At 36.5% G+C, this 23234-nt stretch overlaps 1 protein-coding gene across 5 annotated transcripts in view; it reads left to right on the top strand.

The window, feature by feature from the left end:
* The window catches only part of FANCC (FA complementation group C), an 89834-nt gene that overhangs the window by 52490 nt on the left and 14110 nt on the right, over positions 1 to 23234 (top strand). For 4 of the 5 annotated variants that reach the window (XR_014880629.1, XM_085214020.1, XM_085214024.1 and 1 more), the window contains 6 exons: positions 4835 to 4954; positions 5707 to 5771; positions 9497 to 9661; positions 12767 to 12923; positions 18082 to 18134; positions 20645 to 20744. Coding sequence is in view for 4 of the 5 variants with exons in the window: in XM_085214020.1 (XP_085070146.1) it covers positions 4835 to 4954; positions 5707 to 5771; positions 9497 to 9661; positions 12767 to 12923; positions 18082 to 18134; positions 20645 to 20744 (660 nt within the window). In the remaining variant the exon portion in view is untranslated. The remainder of the gene's footprint in view (positions 1 to 4834; positions 4955 to 5706; positions 5772 to 9496; positions 9662 to 12766; positions 12924 to 18081; positions 18135 to 20644; positions 20745 to 23234) is intronic. The other variant, XM_085214021.1, reaches the window with a different exon arrangement.

Genomic DNA, 23234 nt, shown 5'->3' with positions numbered 1-23234 from the left:
GGTGTCACATTTGCCAGTCTCCAGTCCACTGGGACATCCCCTGTTAGCCAGGACTGTCTAAGGATGATGGAGAGTGGTTTGGCAACCGCATCTGTCAACTCCCTCAGTATCCATCTGGCCCCATGGACTTGTGATTGTCCAGCTTTCAGAGCAGGTTGAAAACTATCTCATCATGGATTATGCAGGGCCTATTCTGTTCCCTATCTACCAGCAGAAGAGGCTGTGTGCCTGGGGAACAACTGTCTTACTATTAAAGACTGAGGCAAAAAAGGCATTGAGTAGCTCAGCCTTATCCTGATCCTTTATCACCATGTTGCTCTCTGCATCCAATAAGGGTTGGAGATTCTCCCTAGCCCTCCTCTCCTCCTCTTACTATTGATGTATTTATAAAAATATTTATTGTTTTCCTTAGTGGCCAAGTCCAGTTCTAGCTGGGCTTTGGCTTTTCTAATTTTCTCCCTTCACAGCTTCACTGTGTATTTGTAATCCTCATAGGTAGCTTGCCCCCTCTTCCAAAGACCATAAACTTTCCTTTTGTTCCGGAGTTCCAGCCAAAGGTCTCTGTTCAGCCATTCAGGTTTCCTTCCCCACCAGCTCATCTTCCATGGGTTGGGGATGGTCAGCTCCTGCACCTTTAAAATAACTTCCTTAAAGTATTCCCAGCCTTCCTGGGCCCCCATGCCTCCCAAGGGACTCTCTCAACCATGGTTGAGAAAGTCCAAGACTAAAGCCTGCCCTCCAGAAGTTGGTGGGAGTTCGGCTGACTCTCCTCCATGGTTCAACAATGATCAAAAAATCTATCATTTTGTGATCACTTTGCTCCAGATGGCCTCCAACCTTTACATCCCCCACAGGACCCTCTCTGTTAATAAACAGCAGGTCCAGGATTTTCCTTTCCCTTGTTGGCTTCTTCACTGGCTGTGTCAGGAAGTTATCTCCCACGCACTCTAGGAACCTGGGTCTCTTCCCTTTCTGTTGTATTATAATTCCAGCAGATGTCTGGGAAGTTCAAGAACCCCACGAGAACAGGTGGTAGAGACCTTGAGACCTTACCCAACTGCAGTATCTTAACTACCTCTTCATCTTGGTTCGATGGCATTAGCAGACTCCCACAATAATGTCATTCACTTTTATTCTGACCCATAAGCTCTCAAGCCTGTCATCACCATCATTAATTTCCATACATTCGCATTCTTTCTTAACATAGAGGGCCACACCACCATCTTTCCTGACTTGTCTATCTCTTTTGAAAAGTTGATAGCCATCCATCACAGTGCTCAGCTGTGTGAGTCATCCCACCATGTTTCCGTGATGGCAATTATATCGTAGCTTTCTGAGCACACAGTGGCCTCCACCTCCTCCTGTTTGTTATCCATGCTGCGTGCATTAGTGTAAATGCACCTGAGCTAGGCCACCTTTTGAGTGAGAGAAATCCTAATACCCTCTTGACCGTACTCAGGTGTTTCCATAATCTTCCTACAAAAAGGTAGGCCTCCTCCTCTTTCACCAAGACACAAGACTGTGGGATCTTACTAGCACGTCCCCCTCCCACAAGTATTGGCACGTTACATATAGGCTTCCTTCTAGTGGCCCCAGTTTCATGCCCATCCCCACCCCTCATTGATTGAGTTTAAAGCTCAATCAATGAACCTTTCTAATTCCCATTGTAAAACCCATTTCCACCAGGGATGGTCTTTCCAGTTCCCATTGTAAAACCCTTTTCCGCTGATGGGATAAGCTATTTCTATTGAATGCCAGCAGGCCTGGTTTCATGTAAATTGAGCTGAGATCCAAAAACCCAAACCCCTGCTGGGCACACCGGGCTCAGTCAAGTATTAATCTGTTGGCCCATCATATTCAGTGTCTCCCCATTCCTATAACTGGAGGGATAGAGAACACAACTCATGCTCCCAAACCCTTGACCAGTCTCCCCAAGGCTCTGAAATCCTTCTTCATAGTCCCTAGGGAAATTCTTCCTATTTCATCACTGCCTACCTGAAACAGCAATAGGGAATAATAATCTGAGGATCGCACTAGGGAAGGAAATTTCTTCCTTTCCTCCTTTAACCTGGGCTCCCAGGAGGCAGCAGACCTCCCTGTGTAGTGGAATAGTCACAGAACTTTAATCCATGGCTGTGGGGATGTATGTATTCACTTGCAAGTAGTACTAAGATAATTTCCTCTTTTTGTGTCCTACTGAATCAATGATGAGAGAAATCAAGTTAGAACAGAAAAAAATAATTTCTGATATCACAAGTATGCCTGACTGCTGATAATTTTCCAGAATTTTGACACCTTGTTAATGAAACAATTTGGCCACAGATTCATCTATTTTTCTGCCTTTTGTAATATAGTATTAGTGACTTAGAGAAGTGAGTATGAATTGATTCACTGCCAGAAATAATGCACAATTGTGTAAATCTCAAATTGTATTCTTTGTTGAATTAGATTAGAATCTATGACTGTGACCATGAGCATAAGGCTGCATTTAATATTGACACACCCCATCATATTCTTCAATACCTTCTGCTGGGTTTCAAATTGTTCCTTAAAGCTGATTAGTCTTAAATCATTGATCTCTGATGTCAGGATTCCACGCAGTAGCTATTACATAGTTACATTTGTTAGTTTCACAATGCTTTGTATAGGCTTTGTAATACAATAATGGAACCTATTATGACTTCTCAATATTTCCAGCATTCTATAAGAACCTTTTTGGCAAAATCCTCCAAAATGTTCTAGATTTCTCCATAGTATTTTCTTAAAGAGTTTATTTTGGTAGTGAAAGGAGAAGCTTGCGTGTAAGAAACAACTCAGTCTCTCAGCTGTCTGGTTCTAAGCCCATTCTGAAGTGTGGTGTGAAATAACTAATGATACTTTCTTTTAGGTCTAGAATCACTGGAATTTAGACACTTCTCTGTGAACTTTAAGGCTTGAGATAAGGACAACAAGTATAATTGCCTTTTAGTTTAGGTACAATCTAGATTTCTGGCTGATATCAATATATGTATAAATGTATATGAATGTATATAAGAAGAGATGCACAAGCAATTGCTCATCACCTTCTTACCAGTGCCCAGCTAGTCCCCAAGCAGTGGAAGCAGTGAACTCCCACTTCCTTCGAAATTCCTTCCTCTTGATGCCAAGTGGATCCCTTTGGCCAGTTTGAGTCAACTGTCCTAATTCTGTTCTCTCCCAGCTCCTTGGGCTCTTCACTGTGAATGGCCTTGCTCTGTGTAACACTGTTTAGCAGCACCTGTAAGTATCAGTGTACTATCAATATTGTTTTATCCTAGAACCAAAACATAACATCATACCAGATGCTCTGAAGGAAACAGTCCCATCCCTGCTGAAATTAAGACATCTTTTGCACCAAAGAAAGCATTTAGACCCAAATGCATAAAGATAAATGCTTTATTGTTTCCAGATTTGTTATTTTAGTTGCACTTAAGTATCTCTTTGGCTTTGCACTCATGATACAGCCTTCAAAATGAAGTATCTAAGACATAGAGTTGAATTTTTAATGTTTTTCACCTTTTAGTACCTAAGTCTCTTTTACATGTCAAATACCTCTTTTCATATTGACTACAGCATCTCTTTGCCCCTGTTTCCTTTGCATCCATCCTTCTGACTACTCGGAGGTTTGATATATTAAAAAAAAATCTACAAAATCCCATCAGGGATGTAGTGATGTGCACGGAAAAGGAGGATGTGTGGAGAACAAACTAAAGGCATACAAAACAAACAAGCAACAAGCAAGGAATACTGCTTTGTAGGACCTACTTGACTGAACACTTGATAGTGTTCTGAAAACAAAGTCTAACTTGGATAATAGTTACAATGGAATATAATATAATTTGTGGTTCCATATTAATAATCAAGACATGTTTGGAGGTTGTGCGACTTAATAGATTTTAGAATTTTTAATCATATTTAGAAATATGTACTTTTTGAAAATCCCCATTTAAATGTTTTTCGTTAAGAATGCAGAAATTATTTCTGAGGTACTTCTGAAACTATGATTTTACAGCCCTTTCTGACTTCTTTAATTTCAGAAAAGTCACTAGGTGGCGGTAGAACTACAATTTCTCCTAGCTCAGACTGTTCAGGAAAAAACATTAACACTGAAAGACAATATTTAGACATTTAACATAAGTCTGTAAGGTTCTAAAACAATCCTATATGAAAGTACAATAAATAATATGTCCAAGTGCTTGTTGTTTCTTTTGATGGTGATTTTTTTCTTGTATCTCTGGTGTGCTTTTGCTGATTGTATCTTCTCTCATGTTAATATATCATGCATGGAATACAACTTATTCTAATTCCTTCTATTGAAACAAAAATATTGCCCACTTGCTACTACTGCCAGGCTGAGACAGAAACCCAGACAGGAGAAGCACAACTTTCCTAGGCTGATGTGCGCACCCACACAGAGCTCCAAAGGAGCAACAGAGCAGCCGAGACATTTGTTTGAGGGAAGCTCCAGAATCTGGAAGGCTTCACTAGAGCCTGAGAGCAGATGGGAGTGTAATGGGTGTAAATGTGCCCAACTCAACAAACTTTTCAAGCAAGTGGTCGTGCTAAGAGAGGAATCGCCAGTCATAACAAAGGGAATCTGAGAGAGAGCTTGATACATAGTATTGTGCAGTTATGTGGACACACTGGATGTCCTAAGTCCCTGCAAGAGAAAGAAAATAAGGTAGCTTGAGCCCAACTGAAGTGCCACTGCACCAGTGCATGCACCATGGAAAACAGGCTGGAGTTGTAAACCACTGTGCAATTGGAAAGCTGTTCTAATACTTCTTTGCATTGTCCTTCTGTTCCTTTCCTCCAGAGCTTACTGTGCCATCTCCTTTCTTCTTCTAAATGGGAAAGAAACGAGGCTGAAACCGGTACATTCATATCAGCTCTTGGCTACACATCAGCAGATTATTATTGTCACTTGGTTGAAAATGTAAGTGTTTTGTGCAACTGAGATTTTGTTATTAATAGCACCAGTTCATAAGCACATACATGGAGTTGTCAATGTTACAAGGAGCATGAACTGAACTTTGCTTATCTTTCTTACTTCAGTTACGTTTACAGCCTTCTAAGGGAGAAAATAAAGTAAATGAAATGAATCTCTGGACAGAATAATTTTTTTTTTAATTAGATTATAGAAGTAAAGTTGAGTAGAGGTTGATAAAACATTTTGTTTATGTTGTGTTATGGCCAAAATGTCTGTCCTATCATTCATTTTATTCCCTCTGAAGTTTAAATTATATATATATTGTGTGTTAGAACATAAATTTTGAACGTTTTCTTTGACTGCATGCATTGCATTCAAAATAGTAGCCTTGAATCTTAAGAAAAGTGTCTTTTATGTTTGATATATTAAAAAACCGAGAATAGTATCTGATAATAATCTGATAGAACATCTAAAAATTACTGGCTTTCCAAAAGTTTTGCCTCAGCTCTTAGCAGAGCTAAAATAGTTTGCTAGTTTGTAAATGTGGAAGGTATAGAATGTGTTCAGAAATGTTTTGAATGGTTTATTCAGTGATTTGGACAGTTTTAATTTGGGCTCGATAACTTAAAAAAATATGAATGAGTCAAAATGGAAAGTTACTTACTTCCACAGAGTATCAGTGATACAGACAATCATGCAACTAATGTCTGCTTATCTGGAATGTGCTTTTTTTTTTTTTTTTTTTTTTTTTGTAACAGATTGTCTCCTCATTAGTAACAGAACTCAGAGGAAATCAATTTAGTGAACTTAACATTCAGGGGAGGTAAGTGTTATCCAAGTATCATTTTGATATGTTTTAATTTCAATCACTTGTTCAACGAAGGCCTTTTTGGAGTCTTAAGCATGCAAGCATTTAGGCATCAGCTTGAAAACTTTAGTTACTCATGTAGATAGTTTCAGGTGTGAAGAAGCTTGTTAAATTATGCTTCACGTAAGAATTTAAACTTAACTGATAATCATCATGTTTACTGCTTAACTTCTTATAGCCAAACTTGCAGTTACTGTAAGAGCAAAAAAAAAAGTGTCAAAGGATTTTTTTTGCCTTTGTGTGTAATAGTTTCATATGGCAGAATAGTATTGCATTTGCTTTTAATGAGAAAATGTGTCCATGCTCATGTTAGCTCCCACATTTTCCTTCTATTATTAGATCTGTTGTCTGGTATCAAATAGTACTGTGGCACTACAGTATGTTACACAAGCAGATGTTTTAAATGAACCCAAGCACTTAGTGTCTCCACCCTTTAACTGCTTCCTTAACCCTCCTTTTTAAGGAAGAAAGGAAAAGTGGGTGGGAAGGAAGCTGTGATAAGCTCTGGCCAGATCTCCGATCCTGATTATCAGGCAGCGGTAACAATTGTCTTGCTACATTGTATATTATGTTTCTACACGTCTAGGTGTAGTCAATGAGAAAAATCACTTTCTTCATACACACTATTTAGATAGAATAGGTCAAGCCAAAATCTCTGGAAGGGAATTTACCTACTATTATTTTGGACATAACTGTTTCTCTCCACTGGCTTTGAAATGCAGATCATAATCTTTCATAAATTCTTCAAACATTATTATTCTACATTGGTAGGTCTATCTTTCCGAGTACATGTAAATTCTGTGTATTCCGACTGAAAAAAAAAGAAAAAAAGGAAATGTATGGCCTTGCTGTGTATACTCGCTTCAGACTCAAATCTGCTGACGCTGATGAAATGAGTTTTATTACCACATGTCTAATATCACATAGGCTGTAAAGTTATAGGAAAGAGGAAGATGTTTCAAAGATCTTCATTGTGTCATAGCTTCTATTTTTCTTGTTTGGCTATTTTGCACACTTACCTGGATGTTTTTGTAAAAAAGAATAAGTGACCTGAATTTAGTTATTTCTAATTTGTACTACAGTCACATAGGCTGATTAGTTTTGTTCAGTATTGACAAACACCCATGTTGCAGACTAAGCTGCAAAACTAATGAGGCTGTTGGAATATCTGATTTGTACCAGGAAAAAAACTTTGTACTTTAGATTTGGATATGATACGTCTGTTTATTCATTTTGCAGAGACAAATGTAATTGTAGTTGGAGGTGTATATACTTTCATTTCTCTGCTTAGTGATTCTTAGCAACATGGACAATATCTGTGGAAACTTTCTTGCCTTGATTTTCACCTGTAAATGCTCTAGTCAAACCATCCAGTCATAGAAGGCAAAGGCAGGGGCAGGGAAAATTAAGAACTACTCAATACGGAAGATTGAGTTGGACACCACCAAGATGTGAAGGTGCACAGGTCGGTGGGACACAATGAGATATATATGCAGGTCCTGAGGGAACTCACAGATCAAGTTGCTAAGCCGCTATCCTTCATATTTGAGAAGTTGTGGCAGTTCAGTGATGGGAAACTTGAACTCTGTTTCTATAAAGTGAAAAAGGAAGACCCAGGCAACTGCAAGCTAGGCACTCTCCCCTCTGTGCCTGGCAAGATCAAGGAGCATATTCTCCTGGAAACTATACAAAGGCTCATGGAAAGCAAAGAGGTGATTGGTGACAACCACCATGGCTTCACTAGGGGAAAACTGTGTCTGACAAGTTTTGTGGCCTTCTACAGTGGGTTTACAGCATTGGTGTTTAAGGAAGGAGTAACTGATGCCATCTACCCAGACTTGGGCAAAGCATTTGACATTGGCTCTAAGTTTGAGAGACACGGATTTAGTGGATGGAACAACTCAGTGTATAAGAAGTTGGCTAGAAGGCTGTACCCAAAGTACTGAAGTCAATGGATCCATGTCCAAATGGAGACCAGTTATCATTGGTATTCCTCAAGTGTAAGTAGTAGGCAATGTGTACTTGTTGCCCAGAAAGTCAACTGTGCCGTAGGTTGCATCAAAAGAAGTGTGACTAACAGTCTGAGGGAAATTTTTGTCTTTTCTATTCTTGTCAGGCCCCACCTGGAGTAATGAATTCAGCTATAGGACCCCACAGCTATAGGACCCCCTCAGCGTAAGTGGACCTGTTGGAGGCAGTCCTGAAAAGATCCACAAAGATGATCAGAGGGCTGAACCACCTCTGCTAGTAAGACAGTTTGAGAGAATTGGCTTTGTTCAGCTTGGAGAAAGCTCTGAGGAGACTTCATGGTGGCATTCCTGTACCTAAAAAGGACCTATAAGAAAGCTGGAGAAGAACTCTTACAGGAAATGTATTGAAAGAACTAAGAACAATGGCTCTAAGCTAAATGACTTCAGATTTAGACTAGACATTAGGAAGAAACTCTTTGTTCAAGATGGCGAGGCTGCCCAGTGAGACTGTGGATTCCCCACTTGTGGAATTGTTGCCCAAAGGAATGGGATCTTGTGAGGTGTCCCTGCCCATTGCAGCAGAGGTGGAACTAGATGATCTTTAAGGTCCTTTCCAACGTAAATCTATTTTGTGAAATTCATTGCACAAAGTGGACTGCATTGCACAATATTCTCCAATAACACATCTATTTTGAAGCTTTTGCAGAAAGAAAAAAACATATTTGCAAGGTTTTCTTCCAGAATTAAAAGTAAGAGTAAAGTAAGCAGCTATTTTGCTAATCCTGAATAGGGGAGTTAGAAACAGAATTTTGTAAAGAGGACTGATGTATAAAGTGCCCACTGTATGTGAACTTTACATATGTAGCTTGGAAAATACTGCTGCAGAATAAATATCAGTGCAGTAATTATCGTTCTACAGAATCACTTTTCATAGCAAAACATTGCCTGAAAGTATTTCAGTATGAATAATCTTCAGCAAATTTTTTTTATTAGGTACTTAAGAAAAAAGTGAGCCTTTGAAAACATGTCATCTTTAATTTCTCTCACTGTGAATATCACTATGATTATCTACAAATTGTAGCATTTGTGTCACAATTAGCTTCTATTGTTCATAAATGACATTTTAGGCTTGTGGTGAGTTGTATCGCTATCTTTTACTATTTACAAGCATGTGATTTTAGCAGATCATGTGAATGGTTCATATATAAAGATTGATAGTCCTTACTTCCTTCAAGTATACATTTGTAAGACAAATAGTTTTTCTTGAATACTTAAAGACAGCATGATTTGTAGTATTTGGTTTATAGTTGTACATTAAGAGAAGAGAGGTCAAGAAAGCAACAGGAGGTGTTAAAAGCAGCAAGGCTGTTTCTTCCTAGAATCTAGCAAACTTAGGCAGGAGCTGTGAAACTGTAGTCTTCTTTACCTCTGCTTTGCTGCTTCCTGGAAGGGACAAAGAATTCTACGCTAGGAAGTATATTTGCTACTAAACAAATATAACTGTCTGCACTTCAGAATTGGACTAATGTTCTTCACGTGGTATGCCTTGACCACTAAAATATCAAAATTCTATGAGACTTCTAGACAATATATCATGATAAGTCAACAGTATACATCTCTTGTATTTAATATTCTGCAATTAATTTAATCTTCCTTTACCTCATGGATATAGAAATTCTAAAATGGGAACTGTTTTTATTTTTCCCTCAGAATTTCAGTCAGTCGTGTGAATGCTGTGTCCCTTTTCTGTCTCCCACTTATTACTTTGCCTGATTTAACTCCATTGTTGGAAACTCTTCTTGTTTACCATGGGGGAGCATCAAAAGAAATTCTCAGCTCAGAGTTCTTGGAGGCTGTGAATGATGCCTTTTTAAAGTGAGTAGTACGGTCCTATTTTTTTTCTGCTTTTTCTTATAAAGATTATTTATTCAATTAAATGGCTTTTCTTTGGATTTGAATGCTGAATGCACTATACATCTCCTGTATAAAAAAAAATAATCATAGAACAAAAAACAACCCTCCTTTGTATTCCAATGGCAGAGCTCAGGTAGTTAGCCAAAGTGGAATTTTAAATTGCTGGTGTACAAACTGTGGCATAACAGCTTTAAATATCAACTGAAACGTTGTCACATCATTTCTCTAAAATTGAGGGTAAATTAAATTTTAGGATTTTAGTAAGCTGGTGAAAGGTACTATCAATTTCCATAGAAACATTATTTATCCTTAATGTAAATGTATCCACATTCCTAACCTGACATTTTGAGAGCCACGTTTAACTTTATTCTATTCATAAGATAGAGCCTTGTTTGAGTGGTTGAGTGTTTATGAAGATTTTCAATTTTGCTGATTTTCAGCAGATTCTTTTTAATGAGACTTATGAATGCAGTTTTAAAATATAGCTTTGCTTGTTTTGCTATTGGTGATCAGCTAATGTATAAGTCATCTGAGTGAAGGTGAACATCAGAAAAATTGCCTATGCAATGAAAGGAAAGATGATTTATTCAATTTGTAGCTGAGAAGAGTGGTTTTGAGTTTTATTTTGAGACAGAGTTATTGTGTACCTGTGTCATGTTTGGTCAGCTAGGAAATTCCTCTAAATCCCTACAAATGACACTCTGTCCTTGAGTTAGATGTTCCTGGCATCTTCTGTTTGAATGGAAGTCGTGAGAAATAACTTTCTGAAGCTACCGGATGTTACAACACATTTGCTAAATCACATAGAATGTAGGTGCAAGAGTATCAAACTTGTGCAGTGCTCATTATTATAGGACTGACATTATTTTTTGAGAACTTGACAGTCTTTGTATGGGACAAATGAAAGATTTCTTAGTGCTAGGAAAATACAACACAAAGCTTTAAAAACAAAAAACACACAAAAATTGCAAAAGAGCTCTTATGAAGTTGCAATTATGTCTTACAGATTTTTTTTTGGTAATAGAAAGGATCTTTTGTGAACACTTTACTTCAATTATACATGCACATTTCTTTCAAGTCAAAGTTTTAATTGCTTCCTCTGTATTCAACATTATTTTTGAGATGCTCCAATAAAGATTATTGTATATATTGTTACTCCCCAAGGGTTCCAGCAAACATAAATAGTTAGTGGAAAAAGGACATTTACTGCTTTGTGCAAATGTTCCTGGCAGCCAAGGAAAACAAGTGGAAAACAAATGTGAAGATCTGTAATGAAAGATGGGTCCCTAAAAGAGTGATCTACCTTTCACTTACCCATTCCATATCTACAGTGTGTTCCAAAAACAGTTATACAGACAGGCACACTGGTTCACCATGGTAGCCTCTACTGATGACAGTGAGGTAATAGGCAGTCAGTCATGATATACTTTTGCTACTTCATAATGTGAGTATGAATCCTTTAGCTTGTTAGAAAAGGCTTTCATGATTAAAATAAACATTGCTTAACCTTTGAGCTCCTTGTTTATCATAGTGAGCAAAAACAATTCATATAGCTCTTGACAGAATGCTTCTTACAGTGCCCCTCACAAAAGTTTCTGGTTTCCTTGATAGGAGATGTAGGCTCACTACTCACTTCTGTAGTATACTCTTGACCTACTCTGAAATTCATGTGATCTTAATTCATCGTAAGATGAATGTTCTTTTTGTTTTTTTTTTTATTTTCTTTTTCCCCCCACTTAAATTATGTGTTTCTTAACTCTGTCATTGTGTTCTGGACAGAATTTTATTTCTGAGCACTGGTGAAGCCTTCTTCAAGAAATAGGTTCACTGGATGCTAGGGAGAAAATTATAACTCGTTCTCCACAGAAATTAGCATTGTTCTACTGGGACTGTTTGCATGTTCTGTCATTCCTCCCCTATGAAGAAAGACTGGAAGACCTGGGTCTGTTCAGCCTGGAGAAGAAAAGTCTGAGGGGTGGTCTTATCAATGTTTATAAATATCTAAAGTATGAAAGTCAAATGGATGGGGCCAGGCTCTTTTCGAGGGTGTACAGCAACAGGACAAGTGACAGTGGGCAACAACTGGAACACAGAAAGTTCTACACAGACATGAGGAAAAACTTCTTTACTGTGAGGATCAGAGAGCACTGGAACAGGCTTCCCAAAGAATCTGTGGTGTCTTCTCCTGTGGAAATATTCAAGACCTGCCTCGAGGCTTTCATGCTCAATCTAGTTGTAGGGAGCCTGTTTTAGCAGAGAGTTTAATTTCTATTATAATGACTACAGTTTGCTCCCTGTATCGTTTTTAAATCTTGGAGTTGGTACACCACTATTACCTTAGATTTCTTTTCTTGATGTTGTATTTATAATATTCACAATGCCACCACAAAAACAATGAATTATGATAAAATTAAAAATGTCTTCTCATTTTTAATTTATTCTGATCTACCTGTTCTTTAATAGTGATACTTAAATTATTAATCATACATTATCTTGAAACAGAACAGTGCTTAAAATTTTTCAAATCCCAAGTATTTTTATATATTTCTTACTATCTACAAAATATAGTTTAAATAAGCTATTAGATAGTTTTGAGTGAAAAAGGATAGCTTTTCAGTGGAAGTTAGAATTCTACTGGCTGTAAAATTGCCTAGGACCTTCCTGCTGACCTGCCAGCTGCTGATGCTCTCTGAGCAGACAGGTCTGTGGGAAGCAGTCTGGGTGTGTAAGAAAGTGGGCATGGAGTAGAACCTTCTCTGGAGCATAAGAGAATTACAGCCTCAAACCCTTTGCTTCCATTTGTTGGGATCTCCCATAATCGAATTCATCATTTTTAAAGATGTGTAGAGAGGTTTAATTTTTAGGTGATGGTGATTCCATGTTATTTTTTGTCTTTGTTATTTTATATCAAACAGAGTACTGTAGACAAGATTTTCTCTTTTACTGCAAGCTGATCTTCTTTTTCCCAGGTGTGCTTAAAAGAAAGAAAGGAAAAAATAAAATGAATATTTTTGTGTGTCTTCCATTTCCTCATGGTGAAAACAATTATTTTTCTCTCTAAACCAGGAAGAAGATCTCCCTTTCCGAATCAGCTATCTTCAGCCTCTGGCATCGTCACTTACCAAGCCTTGAAAGTGCCACACTAAGTCTTTTAGATCAGCTGATATCCCTTCAGATAAATTCTTTGGAAAAAGTGGCTTGTGTCATAAAAGATTCACTTCTGGTATGTACAACACCATAGTACATTTGATACTGCTCTTTCAGACTTAGTAAATGGCTGTTTTTTAAATATGTCAGCATCTTCGAGAGAAGTGGTCTGTGACGTGGCGTAAAGCTTCCTTTATCTGGCAATAACTGCATTACTAGAAGCAAATTTTGATTCTTGTGCGTTTCAGTAAATTTCTGGTTTTTGCAGCAAACTAACTGAGAACAAAAAAGAACTTCATCCAGTGATGAAAATCATATAGAGAAACTGAAAATCCGGTTGATGTCAGTACTGAGTACCTGTCTGTATTTAAAAATTACAGACTTTTTCCAGGGAGGATTTTTACTTCAATCTCTGTGCCCTTGGGAGTATAACAGTTTAAGCAATTAAGTTGACTGTAGATTACTTCTTTTTGGGCTGCTTGCTTATTTACTTAGTTTTGTTTGCAGATCTGAACAAAGCTCTTAATATAGAACATTTTCTAAACTGTAATTAGAGCTAGTTAGTTTGTTTTAAAATACCATGTTACTCAGTTCACCAAAAATCTAATTTCTTATTGGAAAACATAATGACACAGTACCTCTTCCAAAATAATGAGCCTGGCCTGAGTAGCGCTTCATGTGTTGTCTGAGGTTCTAGGTGTCCCAGAATACAACTCTTATATGCAAGGCCTGTGTGTTGTTTCTGTATTAAATACACTGCGAGTTGAATACAATGCATGATACCACAGATGGTGGAGAAAAAATAATCTGCGTTAAAATATGAAAGAAATATAAAAGGAAATAAAATGTTTTAATTTTTGATTAATTGTTGTTTGTTAATGATTTTCATTTCATTTTCATATTTACATTTTTTTCACAAAGTTTCCCATAAAGGAATACAACCTCCTGTACTAGCACGCTTTGACTGTGTTTGCCTCTGCTTCAGAGGCGTTAGGTGCCTTCAAAAGAAAGCACTCAGAAAAACACAAGACCAGTGCAGGAGCTTTGAATGCTGGTTTGCAGAGGACATCCTGTGGACAAGGAGTGGAATGAAAGGAAGCATAAACACCAGTGCAATTGGTGACAAGAAAGAGAGTGTATAAGGGGGAGATGGCTTAATATAAAACTAAGAAGCTTCAATGATGTAAAGAGGGAAGTGATTGGATCCAGGAATTGTAATCTGAAATTCTAATGATATTCTGCAAAACTTATGCACAGATCTATGAAGATACTTGTCTGTTAGACCAGTCAGCACCTTGAATCCAACAGCCTGCCTAAAAAACAGGAATATTTATTTAGTAGTATGAATTAACATGTTTTGACAGTTGGATTATGGTATTTGTAAGATGTAGCCTCTTTTAATCTCTTTTTTATAGATATAGTAACTAAAAAGGGGTAAAGTGAGACACAAATTGATTGATTTTGGTGTTTTTTCCATTTGCAAGAAAATCTTTTGAGTGCAAATAAGCAATTAGTGTTTTGATTAGAGAATATTGTAAGATAGAAAAACCACTAAGTCATTTCATAATTGCATTGTCAGAGACATTTATCTAAACAAAATGTTTTGAAACAGCAACCAAGCAATATATAAACTTTATAAGACCTATGCTATTCAAATGGTTGTTTTTGAAAGAAACTTGATATGCAGTATTCTTATATTTTAATTTGAGGAATTATTACAGTGTGATGATCCACTAACTTGTATTTAATGAGGTAAGCCATTAGGCTTGCGGTTTCCTTGACTTAACTAGAATTAATATTAGAAATTGTACATCTGTTTAGAAGTAGCAAAAACAAGAGGTGATTGCTACAAATTTTCTTTTAGCCTCTTCAGAATTTGGCGGGTGGATGGATGCCTTCCTTTCTGAAGCAACACTTCACACTGAAGTTTGCGTGTTCAAATTAACAACTAGTATTTAGCAGAATCTTGCAGTTTACTAGAAATGTAAAAATATGTACGTAAAATGATTTCTAAGCTCATTTTTGTAAACAAATATGTCAACAAATCAGTGTTACTTATAGTTTGTTTGATTCTTCAATAGCTTTCCTGAGTAATTTTATTATGTTCAAAGTCATGTGGCAAGAAAACCTTATTCTAGTACAGTTGGTTGAGAAGCTTAGTATTTGTCAGCTTTGTCTTTATAAGTCATCTGTGATTGCTGTGTTTTGTTTTTCCACATTACTCACTTTTGCAAGTCTAGATGAGAAGTATGTTGCGTTCTGTAGCTAGAGCCCGAACTGTGGAGCCTTCCTTGCTGTTGCTCCTGTGCCCTTGAACTCTCCTTGTGCTTTGCCTTATCCGCAGGTTCTGAGTGTGGCTGGATCCACACTTACCTTTTGTTGGCAGCTGTGCAAATGAAAGAAGTATTAAAGAGGGAAAAGGAAAATGGATAGAGAGAGAGAAAATGAAAAGCTTGGGTTTGTTTTTTTTCCTAATACAGTCCAGCTAAATTAATTAACTTCCTCAGTGTTGCCTGTCTTCAAAACCTGTATCATTATGGTAAAATGTTTGAAGTACCCACTAATTTGTTTGTAATCTTGATGAATTCGAGAGGCATTAAAATAAAATACGTATGTATATATAAAAAGATACTTGTGCTTTCAAAATAACTGTATGCTTCAAAATAAAAGTATGTCAGGCACAATGTATAAGAAAAAAGAAAGTGATTCTTCTCATTTGTTTAAATTTTTAAATTTAAAATTCAGGAATGTTGGTAAATACAAAAATTGGAAATAAAACATTTTAAATGCAGCAGTGTATTAGGAAGACAAGATAACTGGTACTTGTGTTACCACCTCAAATCTTTTACTGTGTGATCTTGGGTACAGTTTGTTTCCTTCTGCCTACTTGGCTTTGTTACAGTAGAGTCTGTAATTATTTGTATATTCCTCTATATCCCATGTACATGCATCCTGCAGATGCAAATACATTTTTCTAATTTCTTCATTCAGTACTGGGTTTGTATCACATGGGCTGTTTACAATTCTTCTTTCAGCTGATGCAGATTATAAAGTACCGCAGTTTTATAGAACTTGTGTATATAATATTTCATGTTACCATGTCTTTTTCTTATTTTCTTTTAAAAATTGCGTGAGGTGGTTTTCTGAAGTGCTCACATGCAGTTCCATTTCCCTATGTTTGGATTTTCTGAATTGTTGTGTTGTATGAAATATGTGTACTTGAAAAGAGGTGGAACAAGCTCCCAGTAGAGGTTAGTTTTTCTGAACTTTTTCTGGGAAAAAAAAAAAGCATTGTCACAGATGGGATTATTAAATTATAATAAACTATTATTTGTGGGGGAAAAATAGAAGAAAAAAAAAAAAAAGAGAGATTGTTAAAAACCTGGGAGCCCTCTGAGAAACCCTCCCAAACTCAAGAATTTCTCCCTGTTGTCTTCTATAGCAAGGCATGCTACACCAAAGGCACAGCTTCACATTGCCTTGAAGACTGTTATATTATGATAATATTCTTATTTTGAGTACTTTCAAATAAATTGCATAGAGTGCATTGATCAAAATTTTGTGATATGAGGCCACTTTACTTTTGCTTTCAAATTCCAGTGATGAAATCCTTTATTTCAGTAGTGTTTGTGTACAGGAACAGTAGAGGAAACTATTGGTAGTGTTTTCTCGTAGTGATTATTGTTGATTGCTGCTGTATGGGAGGAAATGATGAAAAACTTTTTGTTGTTCCATAGAACACTTTTATTTTGGTCTTCTTCTAAAGAACTGTGATTTGATCTTGATATGGGTGGCTGGTTGACCCTTACCAGTTTTAGGCAACAGTGGCTTTGTGTGTTAAAGACAGAATATCTGAAAAGACAGCAGAGAACTAACTGAATTTAACCCACGGGACTGGTAGAACATTGTTTTCACTCCCAACTGTTTCCAGAAAGTGTTAGAAATTGGAAAGGACTTACGGAATTTGTCTGGTCCAGGTTTTCCTCTAACACAGTGGAATTTTTGAGTCCAACCTTGTAACCAGCTGCCTGCTGTTTATCCCATCTAAGCGACCAACTGTAAATACTCTCGAACACTAGATGGCACACGTTCAATAGGACAATATAGCTATAGCCGGGTCACAGAGAAAGATAAAACATGAAAACAGCATGCCCTCTAGTATTTGCTAGATAGTAAATACTAAATAGTATTTACTATTTATACTTAGTATTTACAGCCATGGGCTGTAAATGGGGAAAAAAAAAGCTGTTCTTTTAAGAGGTTTTCTAAGTAGTTTCTATTAAAGTTTGTCGCTTAATTTCTGAGATTATTATCTCAGATAAAAGTCCTCATTCTGCGTATGTGTAATTAAATAGAAAATTCTTATACTTCTTAGCTTGAAACGGATGCAGACCACCTTTGGGATGGTGCTTCAGACACTTAGACCTGTTAATAAAGATGTGTAAATACTGTTCCTTCCACATATTCTAAAGTCTATAAAATGCTTTCTGTTAGACATGCATCGTTCCAGATCGTTCAGGAATTATGTTCTCATCAGATCTTCCACTGCTAATTTCAGAAACATGAAGCATTTACTTGTTCTTATGTTTTGTTTCTTTTTTAATGTAGGCTATGTGTGTAAATAGTTACTTAATCTTGGTGCTGTACTTAAATCTTAGAATTTAAGAGTATGGGATTAGAAAGTAGAGTGTTTACAAGTGCATGTTTAAAATGACTTTCTTTAAACAGTCTTTTCAGCAATTCACAGAAGAGCATAGTAGCTGAAAAAATGTCTTAGGCCAAAATACATGTGGCAGTGTTAAAGACAAGGAGATAAATTTAATTTCTGGAATTTATTTCTGAAGGTGTACCAAGAATCTCTAAGCATCCAAAAGGGATTATCTGTAAGGGGAAGAGGAAAGCTTTTTGTAAACCCATCGGTGTCTCTTGCCTCCAGCAATTGCATGCAATAGCCTCTTTTGTTTTTTCTACCACTCTTCCTATTTTTAGTGCTTGTTGTCATAAACAGTTTGTAGCCCAGGTGTTGTGCTTGTTTGCTGCTCAGCCTGCTGTCATTGTGGCTCCCTACTTGTGATTTTGAAGAATCTAATCATGAGAAAATCTGATAGAGTTGATTTACAGTTTATTAATTGCAGCATAATTTTATCCATGAGTTAAGCCATAAAATATGTACTGACAGTTGTTCAAGTTGCTGCTTCTTAATGACTAATTTCCTTCCATTTGTTTACGAACAGACACAAGCTGCAAGCCACCCTGCCATTTTTAGAATTATTAACGAAATCTTCAAGTAAGTTTTGAAATTATAGTGGGAAGCGTACACCGGGGTTTTTTTCTTCATGCAGATATGTAGTATTATAATTTCTGGGTGTCATATTCTGTAGCTGAGTGCCTCAGGGTTCCCCTCTGTGTAATATACTGCAAATAACAGTAAATGTTAAAAGACCGGAGAACTTCATTTGAAACACAGAATGTAATAATTATTGATAAAATTGACTACATTGTATTTTACCTTTAGAAGTTCAAAGTGATTTTCCAATTTAGTAGAGACTCGTGGTTAAATACTATTTTGATATGAAAGTATAAACAATCTGTAATAGCTTGGCTTATGCCAGCATGCACATGCAGCATAGCTATTATGTTTGTGCTTACCAGTGTGGCCTCTTGTTTAATTATGTTAATAATCCCCAGGATTTAGATCGGATATGCTCCTATTTGCACTAAATTACTGACCTGCCTGTTCAATGAGTTCATGTTTGAATGTGTCATGTTATTTTGAAGCTATATTTCTTGTTCACCAGATGGGGGCTTCCAATCCTTTGTAGTTTCAGTGGAGTTTTCCCTTTGCTTGTATTTCTTCTTATTTTACCATTCTTTTAAAGACTGTCTGCTGCTGTGGTAATCAGCCTGAGATGCATTATTGTTGTATCGAATCTAAGAAGAAACTCATAATTTTGCTGGAGTGTTTTCCTTTTTAAGAAAAAATTGCTTCCAGGTGTATGCATTTATGGACATTTGTATGTCTGTGCATGCTTATTTTCACTTAGAAACTGTAATTTGCTTCTCTGTGGAGCAGAACGATCTAACAGCTATTCCTGTAGCATTCCTTTCCATTGCTGTGTTCCAGCGTTGGCATTTTCTAAGTCGTTGAGACCAATCACTTGACAAAAGAAAAGTGCACTTTAAAATTGTTGTAACTTCAACAGACATCAAATATCATAGGTTGAACTCTATGGTAAAGGGAGACAAAATTTATTCAGGCTTTTTGGAGACCCATTTGTTTCTGTAATTTGTGTTCATTTTTTTTCTGCTGCTGTCCCTTCAACTTTTACCAAGTGGTACCTAGGAATGAGCACACTGCTATAGATGTAGTCACGTCTAAGAATTTAAAAAGCTCTTGAAAAACGACACGTATTATACTGCTTGGAGACTGTATTGTGTATCCACATCCGGAATAAAATTTATTTTATTGGAAGGTATGGAGGTGAGTGAGGGCCGAGGGCAGAGAGGGCAGGGATGGCCCTGAAACTCTTTCAGAAACATGTATCTAAAACTTATGTCTCTTTCATTAATAGCCTTTCCTGTTCTTTACCTGAGTGTGCTAAATTGTTTTATCTCATAAATATGAACTTGTTTCCCCATTTTTTTTCCCCCAAGTAGAAGCACACTTTGTTCTGTACAGCTTTATAGTCCGTTCCATACTCCTAGCTTGAGTTTGTGTACCATTTCTTATATTTAAATTGCCCACAGTTTTATGAAATTTCTGAATTACAGTAGTGTGTTAGTTGTTCTCATCCTTTTGATCATTATGGAAAAGAATAAACAAATCTAACAAAAAATACCCAACCCTATGAAATCTCAACGGCAGCTTACTTTGAACTTTTTTCCTTGCCTTTCCACATTGCTCCAAGATGAGAATGAAAATTGCTCTTGGCTGCCCATGTAGTTTTGTCTTCCACTTATGAATTGGTTGCATTATGCCTTATGAAAGGGCCACTTAAAGAATTCACCTACCTGAACCTCCAGAATAGATTTAATGATTTCAGCAATGACAGCACTTTGGAATGCATCAATATGTAATGAAATCTGCAGTAACTGTGGATCTAGTATGCCTTTGGTACATAGTTATTTCTGATTGTCCTGATTTATTGATGGCGTTCACTAAGGAGTCACAGTGATTGACTGGCATCTGTATTATTTAATATTAAAATTTGATCTCCTTCTGTAATTTTTTATCTATGGAACTTTCATATTTGATCAACAACTTTTTTTCTTCGTTTCCCTGACTACATTAGGAGTGCACTATTTAACAATTTAAGTCAGGACACACATACGTATACTTTATACTCAGGATAGAATATTCCGGGAGATTATTATTTCATTCTGACATGGCTGTGAATGCCTTCCATCAGAGCACTTACATGTGCTTAGTTGTAGGCGTGGGAATATTTGCATTCAACCAACTGTTCTGATACCAGTTTTACCTAAGAATGTTGTGATAGTCTGATTTTTAATTTTATCCTTTTTCATTTATTGTTAGGGTAAATTATATGCATCTGTTTGTATTCTGTGTATACATAATAAATCCAGAGTATTTGTAGAGGTTGCATATGATTTCTTTTAAAAAAGAACAAAACCCATTGCAGGGTTGGTACTTCTGGCATAATCAATGTGATGAGCTCAGGCACAAGTTGAAGTTAGAGCATGGAAAGAATGTACCTTTTTTCTTCCTTTCATTAACATTGCTATAGTTGGCAGACAAATTATCTAATCTGTCATAATCTAACTTTTCAATCTCAGGAATGTACTGTTGGAAACTGATGGAGCTCCTGAAGTTATGACCATAATACAAGTATTTATACAGCTCTTCATTCAGGTTCACCAGAATGAAAACAAGCAGGTTAGTCAAGATCTTCTCTCTTTTCAGTGAGCAGATACAACATTTTGCAAAAAAATAACAATTCTACTGATAAGAATGGTCACTGAACATAATGAGTTTAATAGTGCTGTCCTCCCATGATTTTACATGTATGCCAAATTTCAGTTCAGACATTTTTACCAGTAAATAGAAATATAGTATGAAACCAGTATACCAGAGAAATTTACCTGACCTTATCCTGGAGTAATTCTACAACCTATAATTTTCTCAGGGGCAGTTAAATTGTTACAGTGTGCTTGTATGTTTTTTTTTCATGCAACTTTGACAGAAAAGACAAGAAACTTCAGAGCTTTTCTTTTGCAGTAGCAGAGTTCTTGAGAATAAACAAAAAATAAACACTCAGAAAAGTTTCCTCAGTTTAAAGCTTCAAATTTCCCAGCTCAGCATCTTTTCTTTTGCACAGGCTTTTACATTGTTCATAGTGAACTAAGTAGATTATTTTTTGTATGTATGACATAAACCAACAACAGGTTCAGCTTCTCAATTTTAAAATTTAAAATAGGAGATACAAAAGGGTTTTGTTCTGTTTATAGGTAACAAACTTCTTGTTAGTTTCTTAGATCACGCTGCCACTTCACATGCTAATCATGTCTCCTTTGCTTTCTTTTAACTCCAATGCCTATGTTGTAGGTTTGGAAATTATCATTTAATACTTTTTGTTTTAGACTTAAGGAAATTTTTTGTTCCTTTGAGTTTTGCAACTTCTTGGGGAGATGATAGTTAAGAAAATTTGGGGCCTTCATGTCGAAACATGTGATGTACTGACCTTTAATAACCATCGTGACTGAATCAATCATCTATCTTCAGGCAGTATGACTTAAGGATGAAACTGCAGCTGTCTTGCTTAATATGTAGGTGCTATATATGTTAATTTTATGCCACCCTAGTTGCATTTGGCAGCAGCACATTGTGTAGCCTCAGGCATAGGTGACTCGGTGGAGAAAACTAGATCCCACACCCACCAGACACCCAAGGGCTAATCCTGTTGTGCAGGTGATGTGTTTGCTTCATGGTGAAAAGTCCTTCATCTGCTGATATTACTTTGTGGGTTATTGCTTATTTCTCTGAAAGTGGTCTTAAATATTTTCTCTATTTGAATCTTATACAGTTTAATTTATGAGGCTTTAGTTAAGGTGCTTTCTTTAATATTAGGATTTAAAATCCCTTCTTTCACAGTTTCTGAATTAACCGTAAATTTATAGTTGGCAAAAAAAAAATAAAAATGCAGTCAGATTACTTCTTAAACTTGATTTAAATCAGTCTGTACTTTTTGTCTTACTAATATTACATGTATACATAAGGCACCCATCTTTGTCCATCCTCTTTTCTGGATGTCTGTCTATGACGTAATTTCCTCCCTTACTTTTCTTTGGAGAATGGTAAAACTGTTAATGACAGAGGATGAAGAAGATTGTGGCTAGGTCATCTGAAGACCTAAGCATTTTGAATAGATTTAATTGAAAAAAGGCTATGTGAATAGAACTGTGCAAAAGGAATGCTTTGAAGAACCAAGTCATGTCTGACAGCTGCACAGGTTTAGAAGATAGCAGAAGAATGATCCCCTTTTCCTATGTGGCACTGTCAGAACTTGCTGTTTTTTCTAAAAACTTTGTAGACTGTATTGGGATCCACTGTTGGGATGATCCTCTTCGTGCTTTGTAGAAGCAGATTTCCTTCAAGTTTGTGATAGTAGCAAGGGCTGGCTTAAAGATTTTGGGTCAGTTTAGTTATAAATTTATGAACTTAAAGCTCATGTTTTTATTTAATGGAAACATTTTTTTCCAGGGTTGTTTTCCATTACGACTCTAAGTGGTTTTCACCTCAGAATGTTGTTCTATGTAGCTAGATAAAAATTTTATGACAGTTTTCAACTTTTATCTCCTGTTTTACATCTCGGCAGTTTGTATAATCAGCCACATCCAAGCAAGTTTGGGTTGTTAGTTAGGGCAGTATGGTTTGATTGCGGTTGGATTTGATGATTTTGAAGGTCTTTTCCAATCTGAGCAATTCTATGATTTTATGATTCTAAGTTCTGTCCCTTGGTACCTTGTTCAGCAATTTGTGATGGTTTATGCAAGAAAAGATCTGCCTAAACTACTATGTATGTATTATAGAAAGCAAAAATGTTTTTCTTTGCTTAAGCCATATGCTGAAACTGATTTACACATCCTTTGCAGTACTTTCATAAGTTTCATATGCAACTTATGCTGTGAGTTTTTTGGCTACTAATAACTGTGTCAAGGGCTGCTTTTTCAAGGGGATTTTTGATTCAAGCTGATTGACTGCATGCATACTTTAATATAGGGATTATTAATTTTTAATTAACCTAGTTCCACCTGATAACTAGATTTCTAGTCTTACCTTATTGGTGATACACTGGCTAAGATTATTGTGTATATTACTCTGCTATAATTTCAATTAATTGTTTACGGAACAAAAAAAATGAGTAGG

The sequence above is a fragment of the Meleagris gallopavo genome, chromosome Z (genome assembly GCF_905368555.1).
Source record: "Meleagris gallopavo chromosome Z, MGAL_WU_HG_1.1, whole genome shotgun sequence".
Classification (NCBI taxonomy): domain Eukaryota; kingdom Metazoa; phylum Chordata; class Aves; order Galliformes; family Phasianidae; genus Meleagris; species Meleagris gallopavo.
The sequence above is the reverse complement of the archived record's forward strand: the minus strand, read 5'-3'. Positions and strand labels throughout refer to the sequence as shown.